Here is a 22,597-nt window from a genome sequence, read left to right on the forward strand (position 1 = left end):
ATTAATGGAAAATCGGATTTAAAAGGACCACGGTTCTTATGGAATTGTGGAATGGCAGAGGTCAGAAAATCTCTGGGATCATCCCATCCCATCCAGCCATGAATCCAAGGATTCTCTGGATCCCAGGGAATGTTTTTCCAGGGCAATTCCAATATTTGGGATCAATCTTCCATCATTATTCCCAAATTTCCAGCATTCCAGAGGCATCCCTGGGTATCCTGGAATGCTCGGGATCCTCCCACCCCACAAATTCCAGAGGGAATGGGACAAATCCCTGATGGGAAAATCGGCTCCAAATCCCAAATCCCGGATTTCCTTCGTGTGTGGGATCCCTGTTCCGACAGCCGGGATTTATCCCTGGCTCCCCTTCCCGGTGTTTTGACGGGATAACGTCTGGGATCTTTTCCAGATGTTGCTCGGAGGCAAAGTAATCCCAGCCCCATAAATCGTTCATTCCGTGGAAAAAAAAAAGAAAAAAATTCCTTCCAGTAGCTCCGGAGTTTTTCCCTTCCTGTTGTTTTGTCTTGGATCCCTTTCCTGGTGTGCTGGGATGGCTCCAGCTCCGGCACTCCCGGCGTCCCCGGGCATGGAATTCCCTTGGGGAGGGAGCCAGACCCAATCCCAAATCCAGTCCTGAATCCAATCCTGAATCCAATCCCTTATCCCATCCTGAACCCAATCCTAAATCCAATTCCAAATCTAGTCCCAAATCCAAGTCCAAGCCCATTTCCAAGCCCTAATCCAATCCCAAATCCAGTCCTGGATCCATTCCCAAATCCAACCCCAGATCCAATCCCAGATCTAATTCCATACCCAAACCCAAGCTCAAACCCGGATCCAATCCCAGTCCCAACCCTAAACCCAATCCCAATCCCAAATCCAGTCCTGAACCCAGTCTCAAATCCAATCCCAAATCCGATCTCAGATCCAATCCCAAATCCAATCCCAAATCCAGTCCTGAACCCAGTCTCAAATCCAATCCCAAATCCGATCTCAGATCCAATCCCAAATCCAATCCCAAATCCAATCCTGAACCCAGTCTCAAATCCAATCCCAAATCCAATCCCAGATCCAATCCCAGGTTCAATCCCAAATCCAATCCCAAATCCAGTCCTGAACCCAATCCCAAATCCATTCCCAATCCCAAATCCAATCCCAAAACCATTCCCATCCCAAATCCAATCCCAGATCCAATCTCAGATCCAAACGCAGTCCCAGATTCAATCCCAATCCCAATCCAATCCCAAATCCAATCCCAAATCCCAAATCCAATCCCAATCCTAAATCCAGTCCCAATCCCAATCCAATCCAAAACCCCACCCCAGATCCAATTTCAGATCCAAACTCAATCCCAGTTTTAATCCCAAATCCAATCCAGATGTGGATCCCAGTCCTAAACTCAATCCCAAACCTGATCCAAATCCCGAATTTTCCAGCTGTGCCGTGGAGACGCTGCAGGCGATGCTGGTGCGGGCCGGGAACGACGACGTCGTGCGGGATGTGGGAAATTCCGGAGGTTGGGAATTGATGGAAATTCCCGAGCGGCACCACGATGGAATCGCTCTCCTGGCTGGGTAGGGAATTCTGGGGTCTCTTCCCGGGGATTTCTGGGATTTTGGGGTGGGATGGGATTGTTTTTCTCCTGGGAATGTGGTGGGGTGGGTGCAGCTGGAACTGGAATTTTGGTGTCTCCGATCCCAATATGGAATTCCCAGAGTTGTTGATCCCAAAATGGGATTCCCATTGCCATTGATCCCACTGTGGAATTCCCAATGTGTCCAATCCCAGTTTGGAATTCCCAGTGTCCCCAGTCCCACTGCAGAATTCTAGTGTCATTGATCCCAGTTTGGAATTCCCGATGTTTCCAATCCCACTCTGGAATTCCCAGTGTCATTGATCCCACTGTGGAATTCCCAGTTTTATCAATCTCTCCTCAGAATTCCTGGTCTTGTTGTTCCCTCTGTGGAATTCTCAGAGTTGTTGATCCCAATATGGGATTCCCAATGTCATGGATCCCACTCTGGAATTCCCAGTGTCATTGATCCCAGTGCAGAATTCCCAATGTCGTTGATCCCACTGTGGAATTCTCACCATCACTGATCCCACTGGGGAATTCCCAGTGTTCCCAGTCCCACTGTGGCATTCCCGCTCTCCCCAGTCCCAGTTTGGAATTCCCAGTGCCATTGATCCCACTCTGGAATTCCCAGTGTCTTGGATCCCGCTACAGAAATCCCAGTATTTTTGACCCCACTGTAGAATTCCAAATGTCTCCTATCCCAGTTTGGAATTCCCAAAGTCTTCAGTCCCGGTTTGGAATTCCGAATGTCTCCAATCCCAGTTTGGCATTCCCAGTGTCTCCAGTCCCACTCTGGAATTCCTGTTATCTCCAGTCCCACTGCAGAATTCCCGTTATCTCCGATCCCAGTTTGGAATTCCCAGTGTCTCCAATCCCAGTTTGGAATTCCCAGAGTCTCCAATCCCAGTTTGGAATTCCCATTATCTCCAATCCCACCATTTCCCATCCATCCCGCATTTCCCCACATTCCTGTAGCTGGGCTCATTCCCTTCCCACCATTCCCTCCCCGCTTCAGTGGGATCCCAAAATTTCCCATGGAAAACTCCTCCCTTTTCCTGCTGCATCCCTGGGATTCCTGGAGTATCCCATCTCAGCATTCCCAGGAAATTCCCATTGCCAGAGAGTGCTAGGGATCATCCAGGTTGGGATTGGGATTTTCCAACTTTTGGGGAACCTCCCAAGAATTCCAGAGCGACTCATCCCAAAAAAACCCAGATGAGGTGTCTGGGATTCTCCAGCTCCTTCCCTGAGGGTCAATCCCAGTTTTCCATGCTGGGTGATGTCCTGCCTGGGGACAGGGATTTTTGGGATTCCCAGAATTCCGAGTGCTGTTCCCACACAGGGCCATGGCTCGGCTCTGCGGGCCCCGGCTGCCGCCGATCGTCCGGAGCCTCATCCCGGAGCTGGGAAGCGTCTTCGAGTGCCAGAGGGTGACCAGCACGGCATTCCTGGCCGAGGTGAGCCGGGAAACGCGGGAATGGCCGGCTGGTGTCTGTCCGTGGATCCAGGGGTCCGTCCATCCATGGATCTGTCCATCCATGGATCTGTCCATGGATCTACCCATCCTTCAATCCCATGAATCCATTCTACTATGGCTCTGTCCATCCATGGATCTGTCCATCCTTCAATCCCATGTATCTGTCCATCCATGGATCCGTCCATCCACGGATCCATCCATCCATGGATTCGTCCATGGATCCGTCCATTTTTCAATCCCATTAATCCATTCTACCATGGATCTGTCCATCCATGGATTTGTCCATCCATGGATCTGTCCATCCGTGGATTTGTCCATGGATCCGTCCTTCCTTCAATCCCATGGATCCATTCTACCATGGATCCATCCATCCATGGATTTGTCCATGGATTTGTTCATCCTTCAATCCTGTGGATTTGTCCATCCATGGATCTATCCATCCTTCAATCCCATGGATCCATTCTACCATGGATCTGTCCATCCATGGATCTGTCCATGAATTTGTCCATCTGTGGATCCATCCATCCTTCAATCCCATGGATCCATTCTACCATGGATCTGTCCATCCATGGATTTGTCCATCCATGGATCTGTCCATCCTTCAATCCCTTGGATCCATCCATTCTTAAATCCCATGGATCCATCCTTCAATCCCATGGATCCATCCATCCATGGATTTGTCCTTCCATCCATCCATGGATCTGTTCCTCCCTGGATCCATCTATCCTTCAATCCCATGGATCCATCCATCCATCCATCCATCCATCCATCCATGGATCTGTTCCTCCCTGGATCTGTCTATTCTTCAATCCCATGGATCCATCCATCCATCCATCCATCCATCCATCCATCCATCCATCCATCCATCATCCATCCCACATCCCAAATTCCCAACTGCTCCTGGAGCCCATCCCAAAATCTGGAGCGTGCTTGGATCTCGGAGGGTTTCCAATTCCTGCCAGAGCTGAGGGGAAGGAAAAGCGAATTCCAGCAGATCCACGGGATGAGGGAAAATTCCAGTCCCAGAGTGGCTTTCCAGACCCCAATCTATCCAAAAATTCCCAAATTTCTTCTCCATCACCATCCCAGCTCCCCCAAATCCCACCCAGGGCTGAGTTTTCCCTGGATTATCCCAGAGCGGCTCCAACCGCGGCCATTCCTGGGAATTCCAGCTCCTCCCTCATTGACCCTGGAGGTTTTTCCTGGCGTATCCCGAGGTTTTTCCGGGCATATCCCAAGGTTTTTTCCCTTCTCCAGCTCCTCAACCACAAGGTGGTGAACGACCTGCTCCTGCTGGAGCCGCTCCTGGATGCGCTGACGGCTCTGGAAAAGGATTCCTGCCTCCTGGTGCGGGTGCTGGCGCTCCGGGGGCTCGGGAACGTGGCCTCGGGATCCCCGGAACAGGTGGGAGCAGCTCCCAGGATTTGGGATTTGGGATTTGGAGGGAAAACTGGAAGGGCAGGACATTTGGGAATGGATTCCTGCTCGGGATTCTCCCAAAAATATCGGGATGAGGTTTTGTGGGATGGGCATTCCCATTCCTAGGATTCCCAGATGTCCCAGGATTCCCATTCCCATTCCCAATTTCCTTTTTCCTACTCCCATTCCATTCACATATTTTCCCATTCCTAGAATTTCCAGATTTCCCAGAATTCCCATTCCCAATTTCTGTTTCCCATTCCCATTCCCATTCTTCCCATTCCTATCCCTAGTGCTTTTCCCATTCCCAAAATTCCCAGAATCCCCATTTTTCTCATTCCCATTTCCGATTTCCTTTTCTCATTCCCAGAATTCCCAGAATTCCCAGAATTCCAATTTTCCCATTCCCATTCCAATTTCCGTTTCCTGTTTTTTCCCACTCCCACTTTTCCCACCCCCATTTTTCCCAACCATGGACCCACCAAATCCCTGTTTTTCCCAAATTCCAGTGCAATATTCCCAAAAATCCCAATTTTAATCCGTTCCCTCTTTCCTCATCCCTTTCCCCCTCAGGAACAAATCCCAAACTCCTCCTGGACCCTTCCAATCCCAATTTTCTCTGGGATAAACCCCCATTCCCATCTCCCTCCCTATCCTGGTTTTTCCTGACCACAATCCTGGCTTTTTTTGGCCATGATCCTGGTTTTTCCCAGCCCTGATCCCAGTTTTTCCCATCCCCAATCCTGGGTTTTTTTTGACCATGATCCTGATTTTTCCTGGCCCTGATCCCGATTTTTCCCATCCCCAATCCTGGTTTTTCCTGGCCCTGATCCTGGTTTTTCCTGTCCCCAATCCTGGTTTTTTTTGACCATTATCCCGTTTTTTCCCAGCCCTGATCCCGGTTTTTCCATCCCCAATCCTGTTTTTTTTTTGGCCATGATCCTGATTTTTCCTGACCCTGATCCCGATTTTTCCCATCCCCAATCCCGGTTTTTCCTGGCCCTGATCCTGGTTTTTCCTGTCCCCAATCCTGGTGTTTTTTTGACCATTATCCCGTTTTTTCCCAGCCCTGATCCCAGTTTTTCCATCCCCAATCCTGGTTTTTTTTGGGCATGATCCCGGTAATTCCCAGCTGTTATCCCGGTTTTTCCCAGCCATTATCCCAGTTATTCCCAACCCTGATCCCAGTTTTTCCCATCCCCAATCCTGGTTTTTTTGACCATGATCCTGATTTTTCCTGTCCCTGATCCCAGATTTTCCCGTCCCCAATCCCGGTTATTCCCAGCCATTATCCTGATAATTCCCGGCCGTTATCCCGGTTTTTCCCAGTTGTTATCCCGGTATTTCCCAGCCGTTATCCCGGTCATTCCCGACCCTGATCCCGTTTTTCCCGGCAGATCCGGCGGCACGGCGCGCAGCTCCTGGCCTCCATGGTGCACGGCATGGACGACCAGGACGATCCCAACAATCGGCTGGCGCTGGAGGCCATGTCCAGCCTCTCCAAAATCCTGGATCACCTGGAGCAGCGGGACGTGCACTCCACGCTGCTCCGCGTCGCCATCCGCATCCGGCCCTTCTTCGACAGCGTGAGCATTCCAGGAGTTGGGAATGGGGCTGGGATGGGCTCGGTTCATCCCCCCCCATCCCAGATTTTCATCCCTTGGGATGGGATTTCTTCTGGATCCTCGTCCAAGCTGAGGGTCCTGCTGGGATTTTCCCATTGGGATTGTTCCATTGGGATTGTCCTGCTGGGATTGTCCTGTTGGAATTCTCCCACTGGGATTGGTCCATTGGGATTGTCCCTTTGGGATTTTCCCTTTGGGATTGGTCCACTGGGATTTTCCCAGTGAAATTTTCCTGTCTGGATTTTCCCATTGGGATTGTCCCACTGGGATTTTCACATTGGGATTTTCCCACTGGAATTGTCCTGTTGGAATTATCCCTTTGGGATTGTTTCATTGGGATTGTCCCACTGGGATTATGTCTTCGGGATTTTCCCATTGGAATTTCCCCACTGGGATTTTCCCTTTGGAATTGTCCCACTGGGATTATGCCTTCAGAATTTTCCCATTGGGATTTTCCCACTGGGATTGTCCCATTGAGATGATCCCACTGGAATTGTCCCATTGGAATTCTCCCACTGAGATTTTTCCCACTGGGATTTTCTTGTTGGAATTCTCCCCCTGGAATTGTCCCATTGGGGTTGGCCCATGGGGATTTTCCCACTGGAATTGTTCCACTGGAATCTTCCCCAATGGGATTTTCCCCACTGGGATTATTTCATTGGGATCATCCAGTTGGGATTTTCCCATTGGGATCGTTCCCAGTGGGATTTTCCCATTGGGATTTTGTCATTGGAATTTCCCCATTGGAATTCTCCCATTGGGATTGTCCAATTGGAATTGTCCCATTGAGATCATCCCACTGGGATTATTCCTCTGGTATTTTCCCATTGGGAAATTATCCCATGGGGATTTTCCCACTGGAATTGTTCCACTGGAATTTCCCCATTGGGATTTTCCCCATTGGAATTATTTCATTGGGATGATCCAATTGGGATTGTCCCGTTGGATTTGTCCCTTTGGGATTGTGCCTCAGACTTAGGGGACAACAGGACTGGGATGGTGGGAATTCTGGGATGGGGATTTCGGGATCCCAGGATGGGATTTTGGGATAACAGGATGGGATTTTGGGATAACGGGATGAAATTTTGAGATCCCAGGATGGAATTTTGAGATCATAGGACAGGATTTTGGGATCTCAGGATGGAATTTCGGGATTCCATAATGGGATTTTGGGATAACAGGATGGGATTTCAGGATTCCATTATGGGATTTTGGGATAACAGGACGGGATTTTGGGATAACGAGATGAAATTTTGAGATCCCAGGATGGAATTTCGGGATCACAGGATTGGATTTTGGGATCCCAGGATGGAATTTCAGGATTCCATAATGGAATTTTGGGATCATGGGATGGAATTTTGGGATCACAGGATGGGATTTCAGGATCACAGGACAGGATTTTGGGATAACAGGATGGGATTTTGGGATTAAGGAATGGGATTTGGGGATCCTGGGACAGGATTTTGGGATCCCAGAATGGGGATTTCCAGATCACAGAATGGAATTTTGGGATCATGGGATGGAATTTTGGGATAACAGGATGGGATTCTGGGATCCCAGGATGGAATTTCGGGATCACAGGATTGGATTTTAGGATCCCAGGATGGGATTTCGGGATTCCAGAATGGAATTTTGGGATCCCAGGATGGAATTTTGGGGTCACAGGATGGAATTTCAGGATCACAGGACAGGATTTTGGGATCACAGGATTGGATTTTGGGATCTCAGGATGGGATTTCGGGATTTTTCTCCCCGTGATTCCCGTTTTTCCCCGTTTTCCCAGGAACACCCCGAGCTCCGGCACTCGTCCATCGTCCTTTTCGGGAACCTTTCCCGCTTCGGCCGCTCCGACTCCGAGGTTTTCTCGGAGCAGGTCCTGAACGGGCTGGTGACGCTCCTGCTGCACCTGCAGGACCCGCAGCCGGACGTGGTCAAGGTGGGAATTCCGGGAATTCCCGGGAAATTCAGGGGATTCCCCCAAGTGGAATTGCCAGGGATTTGGGGGTTCCTCCATGTGGAATTCCCGGAATTTGGAGGATTCCCCTGTGCAGAATTCCTGGGGATTTGGGAGATTCCCCATGCAGAATTCCCAGGAATTCAGGGGATTCCCTGTGTGGAATTCCTGGGGATTTGGACTATTCCCCCATGCAGAATTCTGGGGAATTTGGGGGATTCCTTGTGTGGAATTCCCAGGAATTTGGGGAATTCTCCTGTGTGGAATTCCTGTGAATTCGGGGGATTCCCCCACGTGGAATTTGGGGGATTCCCCTCTACAGAATTCCCGGGGATTTGGGGGGATCCTCCCATGTGGAATTCCTGGGGATTCAGAGATTCCTCCGTGTGGAATTCCTGGGAATTTGGGAGATTCTTCCATGTGGAATCCCTGGGATTTAGGGATTCCTCCATGTGGAATTCTTGGGGATTCAGAGGTTTCTCCCATAAGGAATTCCAGGAATTTGGGGGATTCTTCTGTGCTGAATTCCTGGGGATTTGGGGGGTTCCCCCATGTGGAATTCCTGGGGATTTTGGGGGGTTCCTCTGTGTGGAATTCCTGAGGATTTGTGGGATTCCTCTGTGTGAAATTCCAAAGGGATTCCTCCGTGTGGAATTCCTGGGGATTCAGTGGTTTCCCCCATAAGGATTCCCGGGAATTTGGTGGATTCTGCTGTGCTGAGTTCCCGGGGATTTGGGGGATTCCCCAATGCAGAATTCCCAGGGATCCGGGGGATTCCCTCAGGCAGAATTCCCGGGGTCCCCTGTGCAGAATTTCCAGGAAATTCAGGGGATTCCCCCATGTGGAATTTCCAGGGGTTTGGGGGATTGTGCTGTGCTGAATTCCCGGGGATTTGGGAGATTCCTCCATGTGGAATTTCTGGGAAATTGGGGGATTCCCCCATGCAGAATTCAGGGCAATTTGGGGAATTTCCCCATGCAGAATTCCCAGGAATTCAGGGGATTCCCTGTGTGGAATTTCTGGGGATTTGGGGAATGCTCCCGTGTGGAATTCCTGGAAATTCAGGGGGGATTCCCCTGTGTGGAATTCTTGGGAATTCAGGGGATTTCCCCATGCAGAATTCCCAGAAATTTGGGGGATTCCCTGTGTGGAATTTCTGGGGATTTGTAGGATTCCACTGCACAGAATTCCCAGGGATTTTGGGGATCCCTCCAGGCCAAATTCCTGGCAATTCAGGGGATTCTCCCATGCAGAATTCCTGTGAATTCGGGGGATTCCCCCACGTGGAATTTGGGGGATTCCCCTCTACAGAATTCCCGGGGATTTGGGGGGATCCTCCCATGTGGAATTCCTGGGGATTCAGAGATTCCTCCGTGTGGAATTCCTGGGAAATTGAGGGATTCCCCCATGCAGAATTCCTGGGGATTCAGAGAATTCTCCCGTGTGGAATTCCTGGGAAATTGGGGGATTCCCCCACGTGGAATTTGGGGGATTCCCCTCTACAGAATTCCCGGGGATTTGGGGGGATCCTCCCATGTGGAATTCCTGGGGATTCAGCGATTCACCCGTGTGGAATTCCTGGGAATTTGGGAGATTCTTCCATGTGGAATCCCTGGGATTTAGGGATTCCTCCATGTGGAATTCTTGGGGATTCAGAGGTTTCTCCCATAAGGAATTCCAGGAATTTGGGGGATTCTTCTGTGCTGAATTCCTGGGGATTTGGGGGATTCCCCCATGTGGAATTCCTGAGGATTTGTGGGATTCCTCTGTGTGAAATTCCAAAGGGATTCCTCCGTGTGGAATTCCTGGGGATTCAGTGGTTTCCCCCATAAGGATTCCCGGGAATTTGGTGGATTCTGCTGTGCTGAGTTCCCGGGGATTTGGGGGATTCCCCAATGCAGAATTCCCAGGGATCCGGGGGATTCCCTCAGGCAGAATTCCCAGGGTCCCCTGTGCAGAACTCCCAGGAAATTCAGGGGATTCCCCCATGTGGAATTTCCAGGGATTTGGGGGATTGTGCTGTGCTGAATTCCTGGGGATTTGGGAGATTCCCCCATGTGGAATTCCTGAGGATTTGGGGGGTTCCTCCATGTGGAATTCCTGGGGATTCAGAGATTCCTCCATGTGGAATTTCTGGGAAATTGGGGGATTCCCCCATGCAGAATTCGGGGCAATTTGGGGAATTTCCCCATGCGCAATTCCCAGGAATTCAGGGGATTCCCTGTGTGGAATTTCTGGGGATTTGGGGGATGCCTTGTGTGGAATTCCCAGGAATTTGGGGGATTCCTCTGTGCAGAATTCCTGGGAATTCAGGGGATTCCCCAATGTGGAATTCCTGGAAATCCAGGGGGATTCCCGTGTGGAATTCCCAGGGATTTGTGGGATCCTCCCATGTGGAATTCCTGAGGATTCAGAGATTCCTCCATGTGGAATTCCTGGGAAATTGGGGGATTCCCCCTGTGTGGAATTCCCAGGAATTTGGGGGATTCCCCTCTACTGAATTCCCGGGGATTTGGGGGATTCCCCTGTGTGGAATTCCGTGGAATTCAGGCGATTTCCCATGCAGAATTCCCAGGGATTTGTGGGATTCCCCTGTGCAGAATTTCTGGGAATTTAGGCGATTCCTCCATGTGGAATTCCCAGGGATTTGGGGGATTCCCCAATGCGGAATTCCTAGGAATTCGGGGAATCCTCCCATGTGGAATTCCTGGGAAATTGGGGGATTCCCCCATGTGGAATTCTGGGGAATTTGGGGGATTCCCCTCTATTGAATTCCCGGGGATTTGGGGGATTCCCACATGTGGAATTCCTGGGAATTTGGGAGATTCCTCCATGTGGAATTCCCAGGAATTCAGGGGATTCCCATGTGAAGAATTCCCAGGGATTTGGGGATCCCCCCTGTGCGGAATTCCCTGGAATTCCTGGCATTCCCGGTTTTTCCCAGGCGTGCAAGTTCGCCCTGCGGATGTGCGGGCCCAGCCTGGGCTGCGAGGAGCTCCGGGAAATGTTCGGGAATCACCTGCGGGAAGAGCGGGGGCTGCACTACGGGGAATTCCTGAACGACGTCTGCAAATTCCTGGTGGGAATGGGATCGGGATCGGGATATCGGGATATGGGGATATTGGGACATTGGGATATTGGGATATTGGGAAATTGGGATATGGGATATTGGGATATTGGGATATGGGATATTGGGATATTGGGAAATTGGGATATGGGATATTGGGATATGGGATATGGGATATTGGGATATGGGATATGGGATATTGGGATATTGGGATATTGGGATATTGGGACATTGGGATATTGGGATATTGGGATATTGGGATATTGGGACATTGGGATATTGGGATATTGGGATATTGGACATTGGGACATTGGGATATTGGGATGTGGGATATTGGGACATTGGGATATGGGACATTGGGATATTGGGACATTGGGAAATTGGGATATGGGATATTGGGATATTGGGATATTGGGACATTGGGACATTGGGACATTGGGATACTGGGATATTGGGATATTGGAATATTGGGATATTGGGATATTGGGATATTGGGATATGGGATATTGGGATATTGGGATATTGGGATACGGGATATTGGGATATTGGGATATTGGGATTGGGATATTGGGACATTGGGACATTGGGATATGGGACATTGGGATATTGGGATATTGGGACATTGGGACATTGGGACATTGGGATATTGGGACATTGGGATATGGGATATTGGGATATTGGGACATTGGGACATTGGGATATGGGACATTGGGATATTGGGACATTGGGATATTGGGATATGGGAATATTGGGATATGGGACATTGGGATATTGGGATATTGGGACATTGGGATATTGGGACATTGGGATATGGGACATTGGGATATTGGGACATTGGGACATTGGGATATTGGGATATTGGGATATTGGGACATTGGCATGTGGGAATGCCCCTCAGTGTCCCCAATGTCCCCCCAATCCCCTCGATGTCCCCTCGATGTCCCCTCGATGTCCCCAATGTCCCCTCTGTCCTCACAATGTCCCCCCAATGTCCCCAATGTCCCCAGTGTCCCTAACGTCCCAAATCCCATCAATGTCCCCGATCCCCACAATGTCCCCTCGATGTCCCCACTGTCCCCAATGTCCCCAATCCCCCAATGTCCCCACTGTCCCCACTGTCCCCAATGTCCCCAATGTCCCCAATGTTCCCAATCCCCCAATGTCCCCAATCCTCTCGATGTCCCCAATGTCCCAAATCCTGTCAATGTCCCCAATGTCCCCACTGTCCCCAATGTCCCCTCGATGTCCCCAATGTCCCCTCAATGTCCCCAATGTCCCCGTGTCCCCGCAGATGCGCGCGCACCCCGCGCTGCTGAGCCGCCTCCTCTCCACCAACCTCTTCTACTTCAAGAGCCCCTGGCGGGAGCTGCGGGCGGCGGCGGCCATGTTCATCGGTCAGGAGGGGACAGCCGCGGGGACACCGCGGTGGCACTGCCACCCGGGCTGGCACCGGCCACGGGGGTCCCTGGGGGGGTTGGGGTGGCTTTAGGGCATTTTGGGGGGATTTTGGGGTCGTTTTTGGGGTCTCTGATGACCCCAAACTTGTCCCCAGGTGGACTTGGGTGGTGTCACCGCTTGGGGTCACAGTGGTGGCTTTTGTCACCAAGGAGTGACATCACTCCTCAAGGTTCCCAAGGGGGTTAGGACTGGTTTGGGGACATTTTGGGATGATTTTGTGCGGTTTTAGGGGGATTTTTGGGTCTCTGGTGACCCCAAACCTGCCCCCAGGTCCTGTCACCGCTTGGGGTCACAGTGGTGGCTTTTGTCACCAGGAGGTGGCATCACTCCTGAAGGTCCCCAAGGATTTTGGGTGGTTTTGATGGTTTTTTTGGGGGATAATTTGGGGGTTTTGGGGTCTCTGGTGACCCCAAACCTGTCCCCAGTTGGACTTGGGTGGTGTCACCTCTTGGGGTCACGGTGGTGGCTTTTGTCACCAGGAGGTGACATCAATCCTCAGGGTTCCCAAGGATTTTGGGGTTTTTTTGGCTGATTTTGGGCATTTTTTGGGATAATTCTGAAGGTTTTGGGGTCTCTGGTGACCCCACAACTGTCCCCAGGTGGATTTGGGTGTTGTCACCGCTTGGGGTCATGGTGGTGGCTTTTGTCACCAGGAGGTGACATCAATCCTGGGACATTTTTGAGCTGTTTTTGTTCAGTTTTGGGATCTTTGGATGGGATTTTTTGGGGAATGTTTCCGTCCCTGATCCCAGAATTCCCTGCAGGATTCCTGGTGCTGCACATGGACGAGGAGCAGGGACAGCAGGTGGACCTGGATGAGCTCATCTCCGGTGGGGGGAAATTCCCAAAATTCCCAAATCCCCAAAATTCCCAAATTTATAAATCCCCAAAATCCCCAATTCCCCAAATTTCTAAATTCCCAGATTCCCCAAATCCATAAATTCTCAGTATTCCCAAAATCCCCCAAAATCCCCCAAATCTCCAAATCCTCAAAATTCTCAAAATTCTCAAAATTCTCAAAAATTCTCAAAATTCCCCAAATCCCCCATATTTCCCAAATTGTCCAAATTCTTGAAATTCCTTAAATTTCCAAAATCCCTGCAATGATTGAAATCCCCCAAATTCCTGATTTTTGGAGGGGGAAAAAAAAAATCTGCGTTTTGTAGGATCTAAACTTCAATTTATGAGAAAATTCCACATTTTTAGGGCCAATCTCTCATTTATAGGGAAAAAAATTCCCATTTTAGGGGTAAACCACCATTTTTAGGGAAAATACACATTTTTAGGGAAAAAAAATCCCCATTTTTAGGGGAAAAATAACATTTTTAGGGAAAAAAAGTTCTCATTTTCAGGGGAAAAAAATTTCCCATTTTTAGAGGGAAAAAGAAACATTTTGAGGATAAAAAAATTCCCTTTTTAAGGGAAAAAAAAATCACATTTTAGGGGTAAAAAAATTTCCATTTTTAGGGGAAAAAATTTTAGGGAAAAAAAAACATTTTTAAGGGAAAGCATCCCATTTTCAGGGGAAAGAATTCCCATTTCTAGGGGGGGAAAAAATAACATTTTTAGGGAAAAAAACCCCAACACATTTTTAGGGGAAAACACCCCATTTTCAGGAAAAAAAAATCACATTTCTAGGGGGAAAAATTCCCATTTCTAGGGGGAGAAAAAAAATATTTTTAGCGATAAACCCCACATTTTAAGGGGAAAAAAAATTCCCATTTTTAAGGAAAAAAAAATCCATCTTTAGGGGAAAAATATTAACATTTTTCGAGGAAAAAAAATCCAATTTCATAGGGAAAAAAATTCCCATTTTTAGGGGGAAAATAACATTTTTAAGGGAAAAAAAACATTTTTAGGGGAAAATAACCCCCATTTTTTGGCAAAAAATAACATTTTCAGAGGAAAAAATCCACATTTTTAGGGCTAAAAGCCCCATTTTTAGGGAACCCCCATTTTTTCCAGATGTTTGGGATTTTGGGGTGGAAAATTGCGGGATTTGGTGTCCGGAGGGACCCGAACCTCCCGGGAAGGGCCCTCCTGGATCCCTGCAGGGCTGATCTCACTTTCCTGGATTTCAGGGATTTTTTCCCTCTCTGACCTCATCCCGTGGAGCTGAGCCCGGAAAATTCCCGAGCTTTCCAAAAAAAACCACAAAAAACTCTAAAAAAGGGAAAAAGTCGCTTTTCCCTTCTGCTCCGAAGAAAAAAAGGGGGGGGAGAAGCTGGAATTTGTTCGGAATTCCGGGAATTTTTGGGGGTTTCAATCCCCCCTGGAAATGAGGGAAAATCCCAAAGGATTTGGGATAAACAAGGAAAAAATTTGGAAAAAAAATCCTGGATGCGATCCCGGCTCCCGGGAGCTGCTCCAGGGTTTGGGATTGGGGGTTGGGAGAGGGAAAATCCCGATTTTTTGCATGAGATTTATTCCAGTTTCTCTGGATCAACAGGGCCTTCAGGAGATTCCAAGCCCCCCATCCCAAAAATCCCAGATTTGCTGGATCTTGGGGAATTTTCATGGATTGTTTTCCCAAAAAAAAGAGGATTTTGTTCCTGTCGTTAGCCGGGGTTTGGGGATTGACAGGGAAAGGTTCCAGGGGAGAAAAGGGGGAAAAAAATAAAATTAAAATTGAAATTAAGGGCTCGGGGTGATCCCAAAAAATTAAAATTAAATGCTTGGGATGATCCCAAAATAATTTAAATTTAAAGGAAAGGCTCAGGATGATCCCAAAAAGCCTAAAATTAAAAGTGAAGGCACAGGATGACCCCAAACAATTAAAATTAAGGATTTAGGATGATCCCAAAAATCCAAATTCCTGATCCCGGTCCTGATCCTGATCTGAATCCTGATCCTAATCCCTGATCCTGGTCTCAATCTCGATTCTGATCCCAGTTCTGATCCCAGTCCTGATCCTGAATCCCAATCCAGATCCCAATTCTGATTGCAATTCCACTCCTCTCCTGATCCCGATCTCAATTCTGATCCCAATCCAAATCCCGATTCTGATCCCAATCTTGATTCTATTTCTGGTCCCAATTCCATTTGTCCCCTGATCCCAATCCTGATCCCGATCCAAATCCCGATTCTCGTCTTAATCTTAATTCTGATTCTGATCCCAATCTGGCTTCTGATTTTGATCCCAGTTCTGATCCCAATCCCAATCCTACTCTTCCCCTGAAACTGATCCCGATCCCAATCCTGATCCCAATCCTGATCGCAGTCCCAATCCTGATCCCGATCCTGACCCTGATCCTAGTCCCTGATCCCTGATCCCAATCCTGATCCTCACCCCAATCCTGCCTCTGCCCCTGCCCCTGATCCTGATCCTGATCCTGATCCCAATCCCAATCCTGACCCTGATCCCAATCCCTGATCCCTGATCCCAATCCTGATCCCAATCCCAATCCTGACCGTGATCCTAATCCCTGATCCCTGATCCCAATCCCTGCTCTGCCATTCCAGCCCTGAAGCTGCTCCTGAAGGATCCCGTTCCGGCCGTGCGGATCAAGGTGGCCGAGACCCTGGGACGCCTCGTCCGCCTCCTCTGAATCCCAGAATTCCTGGAATTCCGGGAATTCCTGGATGTGCTCAGCAATACCCCGGGGGATCCCAATCCATGGGAAAAGTCTTCCTGCACTTTCTTCCTTGGGAACATCGGTGGTTTCCTGGACACGGGGGGCAAAAAAAGTGGGAAAAGGGCCGGAATTCGGGACGGAGCCGATCCCACCCCTCCGGTTGCTTCCCGATGGATCCGGGATCCGTTCCCAAAGTTCCCAGCCTGTACAGAGACCTCTTTTTAAATAAAGCTTTAGGCTCCTGATCCCGCTCTGGAATTCGGGGATTCCTTGGGATTTGGGGGGTGGGAAGGGGTGACCCCACCTGTGTCTCCATGGGGATGATCCAGGGATTCTTCCATGAAAACCTGGGAATTTTCAGGCTGATCCTGCCCTGTGTCCCAACTCTGGCTTTTCCATTGGGATCCTGGTTCAGGTCCTGTCCCAGATCCCATTCCAGGTCCAGATCCAATTCCAGATCTCATTCCAGATCCAGATCGGATCCCGGATCCTGTTCCAGGTCCCATTCCAGGTCCTGTCCCAAATCCTATTCCAGATCCAGATCCCAGTTCTGATCTCATCCCAGATCCTGTTTCAGACCCCATTCCAGGTCCAGATCCCATTCCAGATCCTATCCAAGATCCCATTCCAGTTCCAGGTCCCATTCCCAATCCTGTCCCAGATCCCATCCCAAATCCCATTCCAGGTCCTATCCCAGATCCCATTCCACCCCAAAAAATGATTCCAGTGGATCCTGGGAATTTCTATGCATTGGGAATGGGGGGATGGGATTGGGACGAGATTTTCTGGAATGTGGGAATGGGGATGGGGACACTGGGGGGGATGTAGGATATTTGGGAATGTGGGAATGGGAATATTGGGGAATTCAGGACACCAAGAGCCTGGAATTGCATCCCAAAAAATCCTTTATTGGGCGCTGTGAACTCCGACAATGGCGGAGCCCCTTGGATCCTGCTGGATCCTGTTGGATCCCGTTGACTCCTGTTGGATCCCAGAGATCCCTTTGGATTACCATGGGAATGTCAGGTGTAGGGAATGGGAATATTGGGGAATTCAGGACACAAAGAGCCCAAGATCATAATAAATAAATCCTTTGTTGAGCGTTGGGAATTTCGATGGTGGCAGATCCCAATGGATCTGGTTGGATCCCGCTGGATCCCGGCGCATTCCTGCCGGGAATGTCAGGTGTAGGGAATGGGAATATTGGGGAATTCAGGACACCAAGAGCCTGGAATTGCATTTTAAAAAAAATCCTTTATTGAGCGCTGTGAACTCCAATGACGACGGATCCTGCTCAATCCTGGTTGGATCTGGTTGGATCCCCTTGGATCCGGTTGGATCCCACTAGATCCTGGCGTATTCCAGCCAGGAATGTTTGGTGTAGGGAGTGGGAATATTGAGGGATTCAGGACACCAAGAGCATGGAATTGCATTTAAAAAAAACCTTCATGGAGCGCTGTGAACTCCAACGACGACGGATCCTGCTCAATCCCGGTTGGATCTGGTTGGATCCAGTTGGATCCCATTGGATTGGTCAGGTGTAGGGAGTGGGAATTTGGGGAATTCAAGACACAGAGAGCCTGGAATTGCATCCAAAAAAACCCTTTATTGAAAGCTGTGAACTCTGACAACGGCGGATCCCCTTGGATCTCAGTTTGATCCCGCTGGATCTGGTTGGATCTCACTGGATTGGTCAGGTGTAGGGAATGGGAATTTGGGGAATTCAAGACACAGGGAGCCTGGAATTGCATCCAAAAAAACCCTTTATTGAAAGCTGTGAACTCCAATGATGACGGATCCTGCTCAATCCTGGTTGGATCCCAGTTGGATCCCCTTGGATCCGGTTGGATCCCACTAGATCCTGGCGTATTCCAGCCACGAATGTTTGGTGTAGGGAGTGGGAATATTGAGGAATTCAGGACACCAAGAGCCTGGAATTGTATTAAAAAAAACCTTCATGGAGTGCTGTGAACTCCAACGATGGCGGATCCCGTTGGATTCCGGTTGGATCCCCTTGGATCCAGTTGGATCCCATTGGATTGGTCAGGTGTAGGGAGTGGGAATTTGGGGAATTCAAGACACAGAGAGCCTGGAATTGCATCTAAAAAAATCCTTTATTGAAAGCTGTGAACTCAGACAATGGCGGATCCTGCTGGATCCCGGTTGGATCCCGTTGGATCCGGCGGGATCCGTGTCAGGTGTAGAGGCGCACGGTGCCGTCGGCGCCGGAGGAGAAGAGCCAGGGCTGGTGGGGGTGGAAGGCGACGTCGAGCACGCCCAGGTCGAGCGCGGGCGCGTGGCCCTTGAGCACCTTGAGCGGCACCAGCAGCGGGTTCTGCAGCAGGTCACTGCCCGGGGGAAAAAAACGGGAATAAAATGGGAATAAAACGGGAACAAACGGGAATAAATGGGAATGGTCACTGCCGGGAAAAACGGGAATAAACGGGAATGGTCACTGAGGGACAGGGAAAATGGGAATGGGAATGGTCACTGCCGGGGAAAAACGGGAATAAACGGGAATAAAACGGGAATGGTCACTGCCGGGGAAAAACGGGAATTAACGGGAATAAAACGGGAATGGGCACTGAGGGACAGGGAAAATGGGAATGGTCACTGCCGGGAAAACAACGGGAATAGTCACTGCGGGGGGACAGGGAAAATGGGAATAAACGGGAATGGTCACTGAGGGACAGGGAAAATGGGAATGGGAATGGTCACTGCTGGGAAAACAACGGGAATTAAATGGGAATGGTCACTGCGGGACAGGGAAAACAAAAACATGGGAATAGTCACTGTGGGGGGACACGGAAAAAAATGGGAATGGTCACTGAGGGACAGGGAAAAACAGGAATGGTGAGAGACAGGGAAAATGGGAATTGGGACAGGGAAAACAGGAATTGTCATTGCGGGGGGACAGGGAAAAAAGGGGAAAAAACTGGAATGGTCACTGCAGGACAGGGAAAAATGGAAATGGTGACTGCAGGACAGGGAAAATGGGAATTTGGACAGGGAAAATGGGAATGGTCACTGCAGAGGGACAGGGAAAAAATGGGAGAAACCAGGAATGGTCACCGAGGGACAGGGAAAACAAAAAATGGGAATGGTCATTGAGGGACGGGGAAAATACAGGAATGGTCACTGCGGGGCAACATGGAAAAAACGGGAAAAAACGGGAATGGTCACTGCAGGGGGACAGGAAAACAAAAACATGGCAATGGTGAGAGACAGGGAAAATGGGAATGGGAATGGTCACTGCAGGGGGACAGGGAAAAACAGGAATGGTGAGAGACAGGGAAAATGGGAATGGTCACTGCCGGAAAAATGGGAAAAAATGGGAATGGTGAGAGATAGGGAAAACAAAAACATGGGAATGGTCACTGTGGGGGGGCAGGGAAAACAAAAACCAGGAATGGTGAGGGACAGGGAAAATGGGAATGGGAATGGTCACTGCAGGGGGACCAGGACAAAACATGGGAATGGTCACTGGGACAGGGAAAATGGGAATTGTCACTGTGGAGGGACAGGGACAAAAATACGGGAATGGTGAGGGACAAAAAAAATGGAATGGGAATTGTCACTGAGGGGGGACAGGGAAAAAATGGGAATGGTCACTGAGGGACAGGGAAACAAACGGGAATTGTCACTGAGGGAAAAAGGGAATTGTCACTGGGGAGGGACAGGGAAAATGGGAATGGTGAGACAGGGAAAATGGGAATTGTGTCAGGGAATGGGAATGGTGAGGGAGGAAATGGGAATTGTGAGACAGGGAAAAGGAGAATTGTCACTGCAGGGAAAAATGGGAAGGGTGAGGGAGGAAAAATGGGAATTGCCACTGAGGGAAAAAATGGGAATGGTGAGAGACAGGGAATGGGAATTGTGACAGAGGGAAAACGGGAATTGTCACTACAGGGAAAAAAATAGGAATGGTGAAGGAGGAAAAATGGGAATTGTCACTGAGGTAAAAATGGGAAGGGTGAGAGAGGGAAAATGGGAATTGTGACAGGGAATGGGAATTGTGACAGGGGATGGGAATTGTGAGAGAGGAAATGGGAATTGTGACAGTGGGAAAACGGGAAATGTCACTGAGGGAAAAGAATGGGAATTGTGAAACAGGGAAAACGGGAATTGGAATTGTGAGAGAGGGAATGGGAATTGTGAGTGTGGGAAAACGGGAACTCAGACACCGGGAAAACAGGAATTCCGAAAGGGAACGGGAATTGTGACAGCGGGAACGGGAACCAATCCCATAAACAAATCCCACAAATCTTGTAAATCCCATAAATGAATCCCACAGATCCCACGGATCCTGCAAATCCCATAAATCCCACAAATCCCATAAACATATCCCACAGATCCCACAGATCCCACAAATCCCACAGCTCCCATAGATCCCGTAAATCCCACAGATCCCGTAAATCCCCCGGAGCGCTCCCGGTACCTGTAGACCATGCCGTGGCAGACGATGACGGTGCCGTCGTCGGAGCCGGAGGCGAACAGCGGGTACCGGCGGTGGAACGCCACCGAGCGCAGGGCACGGCGGTGGTGCCTGCGGGATAGACCGGGATAGACCGGGATAGACCAGGATAGGACATGGGATAAACTGGGAAAAACTGGGATAGGACATGGGATAAACTGGGAAAAACTGGGATAGGACATGGGATAAACTGGGAAAAACTGGGAATTGGTACCGACGGTGGAACGCCACTGAGCGCAGGGCACGGCGGTGGTGCCTGGGGAATAAACCGGGATAGACCAGGATAAACTGGGATAGACTGGGATAAACTGGGATAGACTGGGATAAACTGGGATAGACTGGGATAAACTGGGATAAGACATGGGATAGACCAGGATAAACGGGGAATAACCAGGAATTGGGGATGGGTGCCGGCGGTGGAACGCCACCGAGCGCAGGGCACGGCGGTGATGTCTGGGAAATAAACCGGGATAGACTGGGATAGACTGGGATAAACTGGGATAGACCGGGATAAACTGGGATAGACCAGGATAGACTGGGATAGACCGGGATAAACTGGGATAGACCGGGATAGACTGGGATAGACTGGGATAAACCAGGATAGGACATGGGATAAACCAGGAATAACCAGAAATAACACCGGGATAAACCATGAATAACACCAGGAATAACTGGGATAAAGCGGGATAAACTGGGATAGACTGGGATAAACTGGGATAGACTGGGACAGGACATGGGATAAACCGGGAATAACCAGAAATAACAGTGGGATAAACCAGGAATAACACCGGGAATAACTGGGATACAGCGGGATAAACTGGGATAGACCGGGATAAACCAGGATAAACTGGGATAAACTGGGATAGACCGGAATAAACTGGGATAGGACATGGGATAAACCAGGAATAACCGGAAATAACAGTGGGATAAACTAGGAATAACACTGGGAATAACTGGGATAAAGCGGGATAAACTGGGATAGACCGGGATAGGACATGGGATAAATCGGGATAAACTGGGAATAACACCAGGATAAACCAGGAATAACGCCAGGAATAACTGGGAATAACACCGGGAATAACTGGGATAAACCGGGAATAACTGGGACAAACTAGGATAGACCGGGATAGGACATGGGATAAACCGGGAATAACCAGAAATAACACCGGGATAAACCAGGAATAACACCTGGAATAACTGGGAATAACACCGGGAATAACTGAGATAAACTGGGATATACTGGGATAGACCGGGATAAACCGGGATAGGACATGGGATAAACCAGGAATAACACCAGGAATAACTGGGATAAAGCAGGATAAATCGGGATAGGACATGGGATCAACAAGGAATAACCGGAAATAACACTGGGATAAACCAGGAATAACACTGGGAATAACTGGGATAAACTGGGATAAACCAGGATAGGACATGGGATAAACCAGGATAAACTGGGATAGACCGGGATAGGACATGGGATAAACTGGGAATAACCGGAAATAACACCGGGATAAACCAGGAATAACACCGGGAATAACTGGGAATAACAACCGGAATAACTGGGATAGACCGGGATAAACTGGGATAGACCGGGATAGGACATGGGATAAACTGGGAATAACCAGAAATAACACTGGGATAAACCAGGAATAACACTGGGAATAACACCAGGAATAACTGGGATAAACCAGGATAAACTGGGATAGACCAGGATAAACTGGGATAAACCAGAATAGGACATGGGATAAACCAGGAATAACTGGAAATAACACTGGGATAAACCAGGAATAACGCCAGGAATAAATGGGAATAACAACCGGAATAACTGGGATAAACCGGGATATACTGGGATAAACTGGGATAGACTGGGATATAACATGGGATAAATTGGGAATAACCAGAAATAACACTGGGATAAACCAGGAATAACAGCAGGAATAACTGGGAATAACTAGGATAAACTGGGATAAAC

General features: G+C 49.2%; 2 protein-coding genes across 2 annotated transcripts in view; one reads left to right on the top strand and one right to left on the bottom strand.

The window, feature by feature from the left end:
- MROH1 (maestro heat like repeat family member 1) overlaps positions 1 to 16,396 on the top strand; it is a 122,919-nt gene extending 106,523 nt beyond the window's left edge. Inside the window, exons 34-42 of the mRNA XM_033071687.2 lie at positions 1,437 to 1,574; positions 2,919 to 3,033; positions 4,311 to 4,457; positions 5,870 to 6,058; positions 7,881 to 8,033; positions 10,996 to 11,130; positions 12,410 to 12,512; positions 13,341 to 13,406; positions 16,039 to 16,396. Of these exons, the coding sequence (XP_032927578.1) occupies positions 1,437 to 1,574; positions 2,919 to 3,033; positions 4,311 to 4,457; positions 5,870 to 6,058; positions 7,881 to 8,033; positions 10,996 to 11,130; positions 12,410 to 12,512; positions 13,341 to 13,406; positions 16,039 to 16,124 (1,132 nt within the window). The 3' untranslated portion in view covers positions 16,125 to 16,396. The remainder of the gene's footprint in view (positions 1 to 1,436; positions 1,575 to 2,918; positions 3,034 to 4,310; positions 4,458 to 5,869; positions 6,059 to 7,880; positions 8,034 to 10,995; positions 11,131 to 12,409; positions 12,513 to 13,340; positions 13,407 to 16,038) is intronic.
- A 1,885-nt stretch (positions 16,397 to 18,281) lies between these two features.
- The window catches only part of BOP1 (BOP1 ribosomal biogenesis factor), a 101,209-nt gene continuing 96,893 nt past the window's right edge, over positions 18,282 to 22,597 (bottom strand). The window contains exons 15-16 of the mRNA XM_033078558.2: positions 20,590 to 20,697; positions 18,282 to 18,499 (exon numbers count right to left, since the gene is read on the bottom strand). Coding sequence (XP_032934449.1) covers positions 18,346 to 18,499; positions 20,590 to 20,697 — 262 coding nt within the window. The 3' untranslated portion in view covers positions 18,282 to 18,345. The remainder of the gene's footprint in view (positions 18,500 to 20,589; positions 20,698 to 22,597) is intronic.

This window comes from Catharus ustulatus, chromosome 1, assembly GCF_009819885.2.
Source record: "Catharus ustulatus isolate bCatUst1 chromosome 1, bCatUst1.pri.v2, whole genome shotgun sequence".
NCBI lineage: Eukaryota > Metazoa > Chordata > Aves > Passeriformes > Turdidae > Catharus > Catharus ustulatus.